At 32.6% G+C, this 17591-nt stretch overlaps 1 protein-coding gene across 1 annotated transcript; it reads left to right on the top strand.

Annotated features, from left to right (window-relative positions):
• Nucleotides 1–501: 501 nt before the first annotated feature.
• Nucleotides 502–4747, top strand: LOC126845363 (uncharacterized). The gene is made up of 2 exons (XM_050584021.1): nt 502–1156; nt 4261–4747. Exons 1-2 carry the CDS (start codon nt 570–572, stop codon nt 4604–4606), a joined length of 933 nt encoding a protein of 310 aa, XP_050439978.1. The 5' UTR covers nt 502–569; the 3' UTR covers nt 4607–4747.
• Nucleotides 4748–17591: the final 12844 nt, after the last annotated feature.

Raw genomic sequence — 17591 nt, 5'->3', positions numbered from 1 at the left:
ATAATCATAAATAGTACATACTGTACTCCAGCTTAAGTCTAAAGTCCGTCATAGGACATAGCGTACCTTTCGATTTTCGAATACATAATAATGTCACAGCGTATCTTATAACGCGTGGTTATTTATTATATCTGATATGATACGGAGTACGTTAACAAGTCAAATTACTTTTATGCGATGTAATAAAACTGCTCGCCTTAGTAGTAACGATTGGAAATATTAAGAAATATAGTCAAAAAACCAAATCTTTAAAAATTCATAACAAATGAACAAATAAATGAAAATTCAAAATTCAAACGCTAAAATATTTTTTCATGGCTGTCGCCGTGTAGATCACAAGAGCGTTTTAAATTAACAAACGAGCAGGGCATAAGTCAATAGCGTAAAGCGAATATTATTGGCAAACACTGTCTTGGCGCGTGTTTCGAGAGAAAAAAAAAATGAAATCAAACTGAATTTTAAACATAATTTTCGAGCACCGTATTGTTTAGTAGAATTTTCCAATTGAACAGCACTACTACCGTGTTTTGTGTTTTGATTTATACTTTTTCGACGCTATTATTTCAACAATGCATGGGCCAACGTCCGTTTCCACACTAGCTGTTTGGGTCGCTGTACTTGGCTGCTGTACAAGCGTCGTGTCGGGCATGATGAGCAAATCGCAAAAAACGCAAGCCGCTAACAAACTCAACTCGTTGGTAGGTCATCTGGGATGGGATGCGATGGAAGAAGTCAAGATCTTAATCAACAAACGCGGAGATGTCGCGGGTCCCGTTTCGACAATACGCCAAGCCGTGCGGTCCGAGCAGAGGGCGGTCAACGAAACCAACGTGCTGAAAAGACACAAGCAAATCTGGACCGTGCTCACGTGCAAGTACGGCGAGATTATGTTCAATTACAAATGTCTGGTGAACCATTACATAGGGGTTTGCCAAAGCGAAGAACGCGAGTCGTTGGAATCTTTTCGCAGGTATTACGATTGTGTGGATTCGCTGTTGCTCAGACTGCACAACTTGGCGCCCAGTTTTAAGTGCATGTGGGACGCATTGATGTACATTTACTCGGTGGCTCCTCAGCCGAGTTCCACACAAAAGCGCAGTGTAATGGATGCCACGAGAATATTGGCCGAGTACACGGGCAGTGTAAGACCGACGACCTTGGTGAAGTTCACCGAACGAGGGCACCGAACCGCATCAGGGGACGATCACGAAATGACAACCATCGGCGAACGCATCTCGCAAGTATACGACGACCATGTACAATCTTTTATCCACCACCAGTGCGAAGTGCTGCCGGCCAACAGAAAATGGACTGCAAACACTTTGGTGGAACAATTCGAGCAAGCAATAAACGCGCAGCTGATACCGCAGGACACCACTATGTTGCAGTATGTACAAAACGAAATGGACACTTACGTTGACGAGAGCATGGGCAAATGGTTCTATAACTTGGGCTTTACCTACACCAGGGACAGAGTAATCACAATTCAAACTAATTATTAAAATATCATTAGCACCTCTGAAATACCGATTTGAAACAGTGTCAAAGTAGCATTTTATTTTACAACCTTTTACTTGTACACGTAGCCTAAAACCATTTAAGTAAACAGTTATAATCATAAAAAAAATATTGTACATCTCAAATAATATTTGTTAAAAAAATGTGTATTTTAAAATTAATAAATTCATCATACTCAATAAACGGTTTTAGTAAAATATGCTATTAAGAAAACGTCATACCTAAATTAATAAAAAAAAAACAACAAATACAAAAAAAAAACTTTGATAGAACACAGAAAACAGTTAGTTACAAACTAGGTCAAAAGGTGATAATATAATTTGACATACATAATTATAAAGCATAATAATGCATTAAAGTTTCAAAATATTTATTTAATTTTTAGCTGCATAACAATAATGCTTATCCAGCAATATGTACATGTGCCCTACATCATTTTAATGTAGCATAAGAAAAATGATATCCACTGTGTTAACTATTTAAGGTTAACGAAAAGAATGTCAAGAGTTACTCTCTCGACCGTTTTTGTGAGGGAACTATTGTAAATTGACATTGTCATTTAATTATCATACGTCCTAGGTTCTCGGTATCTTATATATTCTTGTGTACATTACAATTGTTTTTGAAGACTTAAATAATTTGTGTGTTTAATTTTAAAGTGTTAACTTTTGTCTTATTCGTTAAACGTCTTTTCTGTTTGTTTCTAAATAGAGTCACCGGGGGAACTAGTAATATAAACAATCATATGATGGCTATAGTCCTTAATCTAAAAGTTTTAATGCTTATTACGAATATAGCCACTACTCCAACTTAGTACCTATGAAATTTGTACACGTTATTTTATTCAAAATTTAATATATATATATATATTTGTTTTTATGAATATTCATAACGGCAGTAGAAAAAAAATGTATTAAAAAAATTATGTGCAAAAATTCTAAAATTTTATATCTGTGCGAGATTATTGTCAACCTAAGATTTATTATAATTTTCAAATTGTAATATATTAAATTATATTAACAAGCACATTGAAAGTTAAAAAATTATTTGACTTTACACCGAACCAAAAGTTTTTTTTTTAAATTGTGGTGTCATACAATACATGTTAAAAATAAAAAGCATTTTTCAGCCGTGTCTGCAACCACGAAAGAGCATTTTCATGCCTCGTTGAAGTAATGAATAAATTTAGAGTAGTAGTGGAATTATTGATAATGAAATAGTATATAAATAAGCAGTAACAAGCTAGTATCTAGTTTATGCTCAGTCCATGTTGAACTGAAAAATAAATTCAATAATTATATGGTCATATTCCTATGAATTGTATTAGGCCAGATATTATGAAAGCAATAAAATATTGGCCAGAAACTTGATATATTTACTAGCCACCTTAGATACTAGTTTTATCTATAATTCTACCACCACTACCTAAATTTATTCGATACTTCAACGAGACATGAAAATGATCTTTCGTGGTTGCAGACTAGGCTGAAAAATGCTATTTTCAGTTATGTGCCATAGCTAAGACATGAAAATGTCAAAAAGTCAATCCTTCGCCCTCAAATTCTAGAAAACCTAAACAAAATTTAAGATAATTACATTTTAAATCTAACACCATCCAAAACCAAATCTTAAAAAAGTCATAACAAATAAATGAAATTTCAAAATTTAAACGCTAAAATATTTTTTCATTTTTTGTCTACAAATTTATGTAATGAAAAACATATTTTGACATTTAAAAAAACCAAAAACACCCCTTTTTTTTGGCTGATAAGGATTCAAAATATTGAAAAATGTGTACCAAAAAATCTTGGAAAAAAATTTTGTTCAAAATATTAATATCTTCTGAGAAAATGAGTGTCTTACCCAAAATGAATCATCCTGTATAGGAATAAATTCACTCTGCCGTCACCGTGTATAGATTACAAGCGCGTTTTAAATTAACAAACGAGTGGGACATAAATCAATTGCGTGATGTGAATACTATTGGCAAACACTGTCTTGGCGCGTGTTTCGAGAGAAAAAAAAAATTAAATCAAACCGAATTTTAAACAAAATTTTTGAGCTCCGTATTGTTTAGTAGAAGTTTCCAATTGAACAGCACTACTACCGTGTTTTGTGTTTTGATTTATACTTTTTCGACGCTATTATTTCAACAATGCTTCGGCAAACGTCCGTTTCCACACTAGCTGTTTGGGTCGCTGTACTTGGCTGCTGTACAAGCGTCGTGTCGGGCATGATGAGCAGATCACAAAAAACGCAAGCCGCTGACAAACTGAACTCGTTGGTAGGTCATCTGGGATGGGATGCGATGGAAGAAGTCAAGATCTTAATCAACAAACGCGGAGATGTCGCGGGTCCCGTTTCGACAATACGCCAAGCCGTGCGGTCCGAGCAGAGGGCGGTCAACGAAACCAACGTGCTGAAAAGACACAAGCAAATCTGGACCGTGCTCACGTGCAAGTACGGCGAGATTATGTTCAATTACAAATGTCTGGTGAATCATTACATAGGGGTTTGCCAAAGCGAAGAACGCGAGTCGTTGGAATCTTTTCGGAGGTATTACGATTGTGTGGATTCGCTGTTGCTCAGACTGCACAACTTGGCGCCCGGTTATAAGTGCATGTGGGACGCATTGGTGTACATTTCCACAATGGCTCCTCAGCCGAGTTCCACACAAAAGCGCCGTGCAATGGATGCCTTGAGAATATTGGCCGACTACACGGGCAGTGTAAGACCGACGACCTTGGTGAAGTTCACCCAACGAGGGCACCGAACCGCATCAGGGGTCGATCACGAAATGACAACCATCGGCGAACGCATCTCGCAAGTATACGACGACCATGTACAATCTTTTATCCACCACCAGTGCGAAGTGCTGCCGGCCAACAGAAAATGGACTGCAAACACTTTGGTGGAACAATTCGAGCAAGCAATAAACGCGCAGCTGATACCGCAGGACACCACTATGTTGCAGTATGTACAAAACGAAATGGACACTTACGTTGACGAGAGCATGGGCAAATGGTTCTATAACTTGGGCTTTACCTACACCAGGGACGGAGTAATCACAATCGGCACTAATTATTAAAATATCATTAACACCTCTGAAATACCGATTTGAAACAGTGTCAAAGTAGCATTTTATTTTACAACCTTTTACTTGTACACGTAGCCGAAAACCATTTAAGTAAACAGTAATAATCACAAAAAAAATGTTGTACATCCCTAATAATATATGTTAAAAAAATATGTGTTTTAAAATTAATAAATTCATCATACTCAATAAACGGTTTTAATAAAATATACTGTAAAGAGAACGTCGTACCTAAATAAAAAGAAAAAAAAATACAAAACGAATACTATGATAGAACACAGAAAACAGTTAGTTACAAACCAGGTCAGAAGGTGTTAGTATAATATGACTGACAAATCCAGGACCATAAAAAAAATTAAATTATAATTTATAAATACAGAAACCCTTTTGAAATTACCGAAAAACTATCTGATGTTAACTATAAGATAGCTCTTACTCTTAACGAGAAAGACTCTGTAGGTACAATTCATGTACACAGGTTAAAACCTTATTATGAAGTTAACATGTTGTGACGTGTCATGATGAGTCACGTTGTCATTCACATAATGTGCATTAAAAAAAAAATGGGAATTAGATTAAAAATACGAAATCATATTTTTATTTTGAGAACGGGGAGTGTAGTATGTATTAGAACATAACCGCGTGAAAATAAATTAAGCATTACAATTTCAAAATATTTGTTTAATATTTAGCTGCATAACAATAATGCTAATCCAGCAATATATACATGTGCCCTACATCATTTTAATGTAGCATAAGAAAAATGATATCCACTGTGTTAACTATTTAAGGTTAACGAAAAGAATGTCAAGAGTTACTCTCTCGACCGTTTTTGTGAGGAAACTATTGTAAATTGACATTGTCATTTAATTATCATACGTCCTAGGTTCTCGGTATCTTATATATTCTTGTGTACATTACAATTGTTTTTGAAGACTTAAATCATTTGTGTGTTTAATTTTAAAGTGTTAACTTTTGTCTTATTCGTTAAACGTCTTTTCTGTTTGTTTCTAAATAGAGCCACCGGGGGAACTAGTAATATAAACAATCTATAAACAATCATATGGTGGCTATAGTCCTTAATCTCTAAGTTTTTAATGCCTATTACGAATGTAGCCACTAGTCCAACTTAGTACCTATGAAATTTGTACACGTTATTTTATTCAAAATTTAATATATATATATTTGTTTTATGAATATTCATAACGGCAGAAGAAAAACAATTTATTAAAAAAATTATGTGCAAAAATTCTAAAATTTTATATCTGTGCGAGAATATTGTCAACCTAAGATTTATTATAATTTTCAAATTGTAATATATTAAATTATATTAACAAGCACATTGAAAGTTACAAAATTATTTGACTTTACACCGAACCAAAAGTTTTTTTTTTAAATTGTGGTGTCATACAATACATGTTAAAAATAAAAAGCATTTTTCAGCCGTGTCTGCAACCACGAAAGAGCATTTTCATGCCTCGTTGAAGTACTGAATAAATTTAGAGTAGTGGTGGAATTATTGATAATGAAATAGTATATAAATAAGCAGTAACAAGCTAGTATCTAGTTTATGCTCAGTCCATGTTGAACTGAAAAATAAATTCAATAATTATAAGGTCATATTCCTATGAATTGTATTAGGCCAGATATTATGAAAGCATTAAAATATTAGCCAGGAACTTGATATGTTTACTATCCACCTTAGATACTAGCTTTACCTATAATTCCACCATCACTACTCTAAATTTATTCGATACTTAAACGAGACATGAAAATGATCTTTCGTGGTTGCAGACTCGACTGAAAAATGCTTTTTTCGGTTATCTGCCAGAGTCAAGATATGAAAATGTCAAAAAGTCAATCCTTTGCCTTAAAACCTAGAAAACCCAAACAAAATGTAAGATAATTCAACTTTAAATCTAACCCCATTTAACTATGATTTGAGAAATATACCATAGTGTTTTTTTTTTATTGTAGAAAAACAAAGTATTTTAAAAATATTAAATAGTTATTTTGCATCCATAGTTTCACAACGAACCATTTGATCGAAAATGATGACATCATTACAATTATTTTACCTTTGTAATTTAATATATTTTGTTTTATGAAAATATTCAAAACGGTGGTTGAAAAAAAACATACTAAAATATCTTTGTACACAAACTCTAAAATAGTATGTTTAACGCGACAATATTGTCAACTTTTGTTTTAAAAAAAAATAATTTTTGAGGGACATAAAAGTATAATGCAAAGTATAGTATAAAAAACCTTAATCCTTAAAACTTCATCTAAAAAAGCAAAATAAAGATTAAGTTTTCGACCCATCTAGGGGTAAGGGTTCATGTTACTTTTTTTGGTTTGTCTACGTTTATCGGTTGTACTATATCTAAAGATAATTCCATTTAAATTTTGACCCTTTTTAAAAATGTATAGAGCGCAGAAATTTTAAGTTGAAAAATATGTAAATTATAGGTTGTTTTTTTTAATTTCAAAAATCAAGGCGTGTAAATTTGATATGTATACAAGTGTCCCAAGATCTGTAACGTTTTAAAATTTAACGACTTAAGTTAAGACATTGTATACGTTGAAGTTTATTTCCCATTAAACGAGTAATCTTAGTATTTTTGCCACTTACCTTGCATTATTCTTCTGAAGTTGCGCGTGGTTTGTTATTTATTATTTTTACTATATGATATTTGATATGTATCATTTGATGTTTCATATACCTTAATAAGGAACTTTATTCATAAGATGCACACAGAATAACCATAGACTATATTATACCACTGGTCAGTAAGTCACCAAGTGTATCTAGTCCGTACACGTTAATTATTGACTTGTATAGTCAATAATAGGTTATTGTATATAACCTAATCAGGTTATTAAATGAAACCGTCAAGTTATGAAGAAAAAATACGTTAATTTAAAATCTAGCTTTAGACGGTATGGCCATGTGTTGTATTTTTGTGTTATATTTTTACATTTTCAACAAAAATATTATTATTATTAACAGCATTTTTTGTTAAAATCCGGATTTTTGAGTTCCCATCACTATTTTTAAGTTAGATGTGTAAGTAAAGATGTTTATGTTCACATGACAGAGATAAAGATATGACTTACTACAGCAGGGCTATATTGTAAGTCATATTGTCAGTAAATAAAAAAAGTTAATAAAATATGTACGTTACGTTTTAATTTTTAAAAGTTGACACAAAAAAAATGAATGTATACTTTAATCTGTTCTTTTTCTATTTTTATCTGTTTTGCATCTAATACATCAAGTTGCTTAATTAAGTTATCATATTTGGAAACTAAATGACTATCTAACTTACCAAATATTAGGTTAACTGCTTTATCTAATAAGAAATAAGATAAATCCTTTCTAGCTCTTACATAATTATTTAATTATATCATACCTTTGCCTTACTTGGCTAATTTAATTTTCCATATTATCCCAAGCTATTTGACAAGAAGAAAGATTAGAACCATTAGATAATACAGTGGTCAAATTCCAAGTATCTGCCGTGTTAATTTTCACCTGTCCATGTTTTCGAAGAAAATACTCGCTGTATTATTGAGTCTTATGTTACTAAAACTATCGCAGTATACCAATAAAGGAATAGCGCTTAGTAAAATAACAATATGTCTGAAAAAGAATCAGTCTTCCATTAATAATAATGAATATTCAACAACTAGTCATCTTAACATTTTTCTTTATTAACTAAACATAACATACACATTACACACACATCATATTATTTAAAACATAGTACACAAAATTTCTCTCTTAAGCACACAATTAATTTTATTCACTCATCCTACAATAGTTTTCTGCACATACGAAACACATTACGGGGTACAATCTTAGTCATTATACATTTTAAAATGCACTTGGTTAAAACTACGTCGTATTCCGGTGAATGAGGGCGAGCCATGTCGTGATTTTTACCACAGCATCGCTCGTGTGTTTCTACTAGGTTCAGAAGTCTACCCTGTTTTACAAATGGTCCAATGTGTATTTCTACACTAACTGCTTCTTCCCCGTTCGAGATTGGACGACATGTAAGTTTTAAGTGGAAAAATCCCCAACTGTTTTTGCCCGGGGAACGCACAGCTTGTTTAATATTTTTTAAGTCTGTATCCCCTTGTCACTAGATAAATACCTTCCGTTATGATCCATATCGTTGGATCAACGGCCATCAGATTTGAGTATTGTTTTAACATAAAGACCAATGGCATCTGTGATTGTTGGGTGGAATCCGTGTGAGCTGTCATATTGTGTGACTGCAGATGACGGAATGTGTACTGTGTTGAGAATCCAATGATTGTTCGAGTACAAGTGTTGGTAAAAACAAATATTGATTGGAGAAGATGGGGTATTTGATGTTAGTCCTTTGAATCTTGGATGGAATGCACAAACAGTTGATTGAGATCGAATATTCCACGAGAAGTTTCATGTAATCGTCAATAGTGAAATTGTTGTGTCGGGGCGATATTAGTGTAATCACCCCTTTTACTAATTGGGTGTATTAAGACCTGGCAATCCGGTTTGGTTTGTGTGTCCGGTAATATCCTCCCCCGGTGTGAATGTGGAAGGCGCATTGGTCCTCAATGATGACACTGTGTGACTGGGTCAAACCTGTTGTATCTGATCTGTAGATAGTGCAATGTCGACGTGTGCGTAAGGTGTGTATACATGTGTACATATGTTACAATATTGTTTTCATTACTTGATGGTTCGTGGATACAATGTGTGGTTCTTAAGAGATAAAAGAGGGTGAGACATATAGCGTGTTCACAAGGTTAGTTTACTAACAAATGTGTATATATACTTATATATATGTAACTAAGGTGTACATAATGTATGAATTAATACTAACCATGTTATAATTTAGGTTAATTTGATTATGAATATGTCATAAAATACATTGTTTTTTTTTGTTTAGACAAATAACGTGATTTAGATTAACAATAATGATAATTCGTATGAATAAGATGAAATGTTTGTTTATATATTTATTATAAAATCTAATATTAATGATTATTATAATTGCGAATACAATGTAAATGATTATATATAATTAAAAAAGTTTTTTTTTCTTTCAATATTTTTGTTTGCTTATTTTAACATGATGCAAGTTAATGATTATAATGTACATAATTTAAAAAGTATATTTGAATTATAATAATATGTACTAATATATAAATCGTGTGATATAAATCAAAATTGAATATTTATACGTTATATAAATATAATATACGAGTAACACATGATATGTTTGAAGATTTAATGATATACATGATTTTTTATTGTATCCTCATTTTCATAGTTTGAGAAATATAAAAATAAATTTAAGTATTTGAATAAAAATGAATATAAATTAAGATGTGCGTTATAATCTAGAATGTCATTACTATACATATATAATTTTTTATACGTATTTCTTGTATTAAATGAATAAAATATAAAATAATGTAAATAAATGTAGATATTTTATTTATTTATTATTTATTGTTGTGTTAACGCCAAACGGCAATTATGTAAGTAAATATAAATATAAGACGAAAATATATAATAACAAGTGTTAAAATTAAAATTAAGTGAGTAACAAAGTATATTAATTCTAAACATGTACCTATCTTTCACTAAACAGTAATCATTAACGCAAAAAAAATGAGGGAGCATTATTAAGGGAACGTATCATTCGGTGTAGAGAATAGTTATAACCATAAGAGGTTGAATGTGGAGGAATATATAAAAGGTTATGGTTTCTAGTATTGTGAGAAGGAACACTTAGTTTTATAACAGATAAAACATCAGGAACATCCAAGGAACCACTGAGAACAGAAGAAATGAATTTGAGGTCAGCGTCTGAACGACGGGTCGAGAGTAAGGGTATATTTAATTTAGAATGAATGAGCGTATAGTCGTGAAGTGGGTGTTCTATTTTTAATGAATAAGCGGCATAAGAGAGGAATCTATTTTGAACACGTTCTAATCTAATCAGATCTTTTGCTAGGTATGGATGCCAAATAATTGCACCATATTCTAGAATAGGCCGAACTAAGGCAAAACAAAGGGTTCCAAGGCAGTTTGCAGACTTGAACACCGTTGTATTGCGTTTTATTAAACCTATCACTTTAAGTGCTTAACTGACGGTAGTATTGATATGGTGATCAAAGTTCAAAGGCGGTGTACAATAAATTCCAAGATCCTTAAACAAGAAAACTCGCTGGAGAAGAATATTATTAAGGGAATAAGAGTAGGAAATGGGATTACGTTGCCTGGTGAAAGTCATGATATGACATTTGTCTATATTAAGCCCAAGTCCAAGGTGTTCGACCCAAGAAAAAAACATGTTAAGCTCAGATTGTAGTGTGAGACAGCTTTCCTGGTCATCAATTTTTAAATATATTTTTATGTCATCGGCAAAAAGTAAGAATTTAGCCTTAGCCTTACTTATCCATTTGTTAATAGAATTGACAAATCAAATGTATGTAATTATATACTTGTTTATAGGCATTGCGTTCCAAACAGTAATCATTATGAGAGATGTAAAGTGTTCTAAGTGTTTGAAAGGATATGTCTAGTGTTTTAAAAGAATTTTTTTATTCTGGTATGATTATGAAAATAGTTGTAGAATGTAGATTTGCATCAGATGACAGATGTATACGAAATGTTATGTGTATGTTGTAAAATGGCTGTATCGTTAGAGAAGGGTGTTGTGGAGTTTATTGAGTAAAGTATAGTTTATGTTATTTTGTTAAGTATAATTATTGTTAGGTATATTGTGTGTATGTTAGAATTGGTTCGTTAAGTAATTTCGTATGTTGTCAAGTCCGGTCCGTAGGGCAAAGTAGGAGAATAGACAGGCGGTGTTATAGGCATCGCAATTCGGGTCGTGCAGGTTCAAGTCGGTGTGTTGAATTTGTTATACCAAATTGTATGTCTCAGTCAACTTTAACAGATTGCCGTTCTTGTCGACGGTCCCTATCTTTGACGAACATATGGGTTGTTTGTTGTCTAGATGCTATTAAATTAAGGAATGTTAGGTTTATGTTAATTTTTTTAAGCAGTCTACAGTCATTGCGTCCGTGGAAGAGTATAGCAAACCGACGTCTGTCATGGGAAAAGTGATTATTAATATATTCCGTATTTCAGGTGTTGTTGTCGTTGTTGCGATGCCTATTTGTTCTAATATGGCCTGTCTATGTGATGGGTTGTGTGATCAGTATTTGTTAACGTATTGTCTAGTCTTTGTAAGAGTAAGACGGAAGTAATGTGGGTTGGGGATATTTTAATATTAATATCGGTCCCCTAAGGCACTTGTGGGTGTTGCGTTACCAAGGGCCTGTGTGATGGTACCTGAAACTAAAATATCATTACCGTTATAGTTTCCAATCTTATAAAATCTTAAATGTATTTTGTTTGTGGTAGAATGTCGTGGAATAATGAAATATAAAAGAAAAATTAAAGCCATAAAACAACTCTGTTAGAAGTAGCAAGAGTGTTGACTCCATTAAACCATGAACACTAACATTGGATGAACATTTTTCACGCTTAATTATTTCCTGGAGGATCTTTAAGACAGAGCCCGAAGTAGGATTATCTGCATTTTGCAAGCTAACTTCAACAACTATAACTATATTTTTGAGAGGTATATTCCTTGCGCAGAGCTAAGTTATCACAACTAAGCTCTTTCACCTGGCTACCACCGCCAGAGAGGATCTTTTTCAGAGAGACAAATTGTGCTTCTTGATATTCAATAAGTTTTTTAATAGAAGCTAGAATATTGGATTGGAAATCCTTAAGGTCTGAGAGCGCCTTTATTATATCTTCATTGGACGGAATGGCCAGTAGGGGCAATGGCCCCTTTGCCCCCCCCCTGCGGGCGCCCTTGGTCATAGATTCACCTTCTTTTTCTCGTGTAAGGCACTGATGGGGGGGGGGGTGGTATGTTTTTGTTTTACTCAGAATGTAATAGATATTTCAGAGAAGATCGGCGCCACTGGCCATTTCAATATAACTATTGTTACAAGAAGTGGTCAAGTTGGCACTCAGCAAACGCAACCAATCAAAAAAAAAAAAAATGCGATAATTAGGTGATGCTCCAGAGCTAATACAGCGAAGGTGAGAAAGATTTTTACAACGTGAGCAGGCAATCGATTTATCACTTTTCTTTACAGAAATGAGCATAGGCGCAATTTCAATTTTTAATTTGGGGAGGCTGGAAATTTTTTTTAAATATATATATAAGTAAATATATTTTTGTTGGCATTTTCATGTCTTAGCTCTGGCACATAACCGAAAAAAAGCGTTACCATAAAAGCGTAATGTTGTCTTACCGTTGAAAATGGTAAATTCCAGATCCACATTGCTGTTTGATTCGATGAAGCTCTTTATTTGTTCGTTGACGCGGAGATTTCTGCAACCGAATTAGTCTGATTGACTGCTTAATATTTTCCTTTGATTTTTTAACGATCATATTTCACCTGACCGTTACTCCTCGCCCGAAACCTGCTGACACAACACCCCCGACTATAGGTAGGGGAACGGTCGCACACACAGGACAATGCACGTCGCGTATCATCTAATTAACCAGTTGACTTTACCATCACGGACCGCCAATATCCTCGACCTTGCGCTCTATATTTTAGCCGTTTTACTACAAGCCGCCCATCCGACTATCTTTTGTGTGCGTCCGTTTCAACTCCGCTTTGACCAACCATTCCATCGTCCAACCCGGGTCAGAGTATACATATATATATTGTATAGTTTTGTATTTTATTTAGCCTTTTTATATTACCTTAATTTAGAATAAAACATCTTGTAGCCTGCAGCTGAGAGTTAGATTATTTAACAGTGTGACCGCCCGTTCTAGCTCCTCGGGCGATATATTAAGTTAATAAGGGAGACTTTAAGGCCAATTAGACGTAGACTGCGGCCTAGCCAACCGTTTTCCCGTGGGAGACCGTCTATTTTAGCCTTATCGACGGCCACTTTGCCTAGTCTAGCCAGCTAGTCAAGTAGGTCCGTTACAATTTGCAAAAACTAAACTAAAATAAAGTATAACGCGATTTTATAAATGAAAATTGGTTTTCCTCTAAAGAACGGTCCCGCCAAATATGAAACTAACCCCGAGAAGGCCGAAAGCCTTTGCAAACTATTTTGAATCCTGTTTTACCACCGACGACCAACAGCAAACCATCTATCCTCAATTTCCAGTGAATAATGATGAATCTATAGTCCCCACTACACCCAGAGAAATACACGGATTAATTTCACACCTCGCTAAATAAAAAAAGCTCAGACCACGATCTTATAACAAATAAAATACTTAAAAATGTAACTTCTAAAGCGCTCTCCTACCTAGCACGTCTGTTTAACTCAACCCTACGCTTAGGCATCTTTACTTCAATATGGCAACATGCAATAATCATTCCTATGTATAACCAGGAAAACCATCCAATTCGCCAACTAGTTACAGACCTATCAGTCTCCCACCATCACTGTTCAAAATATTAGAGAGTATAATACTGAACAGACTGAAACCACACCTCAATGTTATTCCACCCACCAGTTCGGTTTTAAGAACCACCACTCAACTTGTCACCAGCTACAACGTGTATCCGAAATAATTGTTCGCGGTTTTAAAAATAAAGCATACACTACAGCTGTATTTCTTGACGTCACCAAAGCATTTGACCAAGTTTGGCACGAAGGGCTTACTAAAAAATTGAAACTTCCATACTCGAAATCATAGATTCTTTTATCTTAAACAGATCTTTTCAAGTAAGAGTTTGAACAGATAACTAAATCTCACCCCATAAAAGCTGGAGTTCCCCTAGGGTCGGACTCCTCCAACGAAGAGTGAAGAAAACACAAACTATCCCTTATTTACATATATTACAATTTCATTACATATTTCAGAGCAAACAATATAATCGTTATCGTTATCATTTTCAATACATTCAATGTTTGCTAATAATAATAATTTAATAATATATTATGCAATAAAAGTCATTTTTCGCGAATTTGTTTTTCAATAAATATTTTACATTTTTTTTATGTTATAATTTTTAAAAAATTTAATAATGTTCAAAGCTTAAAATTTAATAATAAATTAAGTGGCCTAAAAATTTCAAAGAGTAAATGTATCTATATGAACGCCAATTCCCTTTGTTACGCAATAGTAGGCCAGCAACGAAACAAGTCTGTACTTGAACCCACAAGAATACAAGTATATGAAAATTAAGATAAAGACAGAAACAAAATAAAATAAAATAATGTTATAATAACTACGATAATTTTGTAATTTTATTTTGGTTTAAATAAATTAAAAAAATTTAACGCAATAGCCTTTGTCTACATTTTACTTTGTACAATATTATAATGAGAAATTTTTATTTTTATTCTCGTCCATTCTAAAACATTTAATTTCCCTGCAAAAAACATAATAATAATTACAACAAAAAATAAAAACTTGTCATTGTAATTAATTCTTCAGGTCAACGAGGTCTCCAGGATTTTTTTAAAGATTTTGCCCACATTCAGCACACAAAACAACATAGTAAACCACTCTCAAATTATGTTTATCTGAAAATTAGATTAAAGCTCTTTTGCCACTCACGTTAGGTTAGGTACCCCCTAGAATCCCAGTCAGAACATGCTATTGTCTTATAAGATCCTTATTTTTTGTTTAGATCACTTATTTTCAAATCCAATACGCGTGATTCTATCTTTTTTTAGAAATATGCATATTGCATATTTTATTTGCATATTAAGTGCATCAAATATGCAAGTTTTAATAAATTTTTTTAAGATTTACCATATGATTTGTTTGTTAAAATTAACCAAATTTCAAAGTATATAAAATCCGCGGTCTAGTCATCGCCCAAGATAGATGAATCTCTCGACTCAGCTATTCACCAACTTCAAAGCTCACTAAACGAAATCACTACACGGTTTAAGAAGTGGAAACTAAACCGAAATCCCAGCAAAACTGAAGTCAAAATATTTACTCTAAAATGATACAACTATCCAATCTTTATTCAAATAGACAACGAAACAATTAATTGGAATAAGAAGGATGATACCGTCAAGCACCTAGGGGGTTTCCTAGATGAAAAGCATACCTGGAAAGCGCATATAAACAAAAACCTGACCCAAGGCTACGCTAGAATGAGAGTTCTTTACCGATTAGTGAACTATAAATCCACTCTTCAAATAAAGTCCTCACTAATACTGTACATGTCTATTGTTCGACTGCTAATCGCCTATGCATGCCCGGTCTGGGCGTCGGCTACCCCTACCAAAAAAAGCAAATTAGAAACACTCCAAAACAAATTTCTTAGGGTTTGCCTAAAAGCACCATGGTCCATGCGAAATCGTCAAATCCATAATGACACAGACGTCCAGTACATTTCGGATTGGATAAAAAAAAAATGTTTAACTAAATCATTGACCTTTAAAATTCTAAAGGTGCAAAATATTTTAGAGTTGGTGAAAAAACCATAAACAGACGCCTGAAAGCCCGCCACCCACAGTGTACCCTGTTGTCGGACTCCTCCAACGAAGAGTGAAGAAAACACAAACTATTATACATAAAATGTCACCGATTCGTTACATATTATATTATCATTTACCTTATTATTACTATTTTGTATTACTTTTCTTTTACTATAAATTACGAAATATGACTTCTTACGTAAATTATTGTACATACATATAAAATAACTATCTTATAAGAGCATGTAATATGCTGACAAATTTTAACTGAAATACATTTTTAAAAAAAAAATTGGTTTTAAAGTATCAGTATTTTATGCACGTTTCACTTATATTTTAATATTCAACAAGCTTTCACACCTATTTTCCAATTTAGTTGACTTGATCATTTATTTTTATTATCACACACATAAACTGTAAATAACATTACCTCATAACTATTACATCATAACTTATTACCTGACAACTAAGGTGCCTTTAATAAGCAGTGCGGAAAGAGGGCAGAGCTCTAGTCCGAGGAGAATTTACTTTCTTTGATTAATACTTTAATCAGACAGTAAAAACAAAAGACAGTGTGAAAGTATACACAACATTTTATTAGATCTGATAAAAAAATTATTGAGTAAATAAGTTTCTGTTAATCTATTTATTGAACAAGTTGCATCAGTTAGGTTTTTATTATCAGTCCGGTCAGTTAAAATTTGTCAATTAAACATTTTTCTTATTTGTTTTTTTTTTTGCAAATGGTTTTTGCACAATGTAATTAAATATTTTCTAAAATACTGTTTATTTCGTAAACCCCCTCGTACAGAATTTCTAATAGTTTCTCATTAGATTTAATAATTTCAAAAGAAAATAAGTCCTTAGGTGTATTTATATTTTTGCCAAAACTATTTGTTAATTCTAATTCTAGTTCATATTATTCTATTCATTTAATTTAGTTACGCTTAATTTTGAATTTTATTGTATTTTTTTAAATTGAATGTAATTTTACATTTTTCTTAAAATAAAATTTATATAATAAGAAAATTGATTTTAATTTATATAAAATGTATAAGTAAGGAAAATAATAAATAAATATTATTCTAAAAAGCTATCTAGTAAAATATAATTTTTCTTTAATACTTTTCCATTTACTACCTAAAACAATTTTTCTTTTAGCAAAAAGGAAAAACAACAAAAACAAAGTTAAGCGAGACACAATATCTCTCAAATGTTGAAATTTCTCCTAATAAAAATCATTGGAAATGTTAAAAAAAACTGTAGAAAATTTGGCCGCAGAAAAAAATCCAACAAGAAACCCTTTTTTCTTTAAGAAAACATACACACACAAAATCCCTGAAAACCCCTTTTTTTTATTAAAAACTCAATTTTAATGACTTTAGTTAGGCGAAAACAAAAATTAATATTTTTTTTTAGAAATACTTAATTATTATATTCGATTATTCCAAGCATAAACTTTCCATAAGC

Source organism: Adelges cooleyi, unplaced genomic scaffold, assembly GCF_023614345.1.
Source record: "Adelges cooleyi isolate 19-005CV unplaced genomic scaffold, UGA_ACOO_1.1 ACOO_flye_CR_arks_rails_tigmint_CR_PRNA_784, whole genome shotgun sequence".
Classification (NCBI taxonomy): Eukaryota; Metazoa; Arthropoda; class Insecta; order Hemiptera; family Adelgidae; genus Adelges; species Adelges cooleyi.
This window is presented reverse-complemented; position numbering and strand designations above follow the sequence as displayed.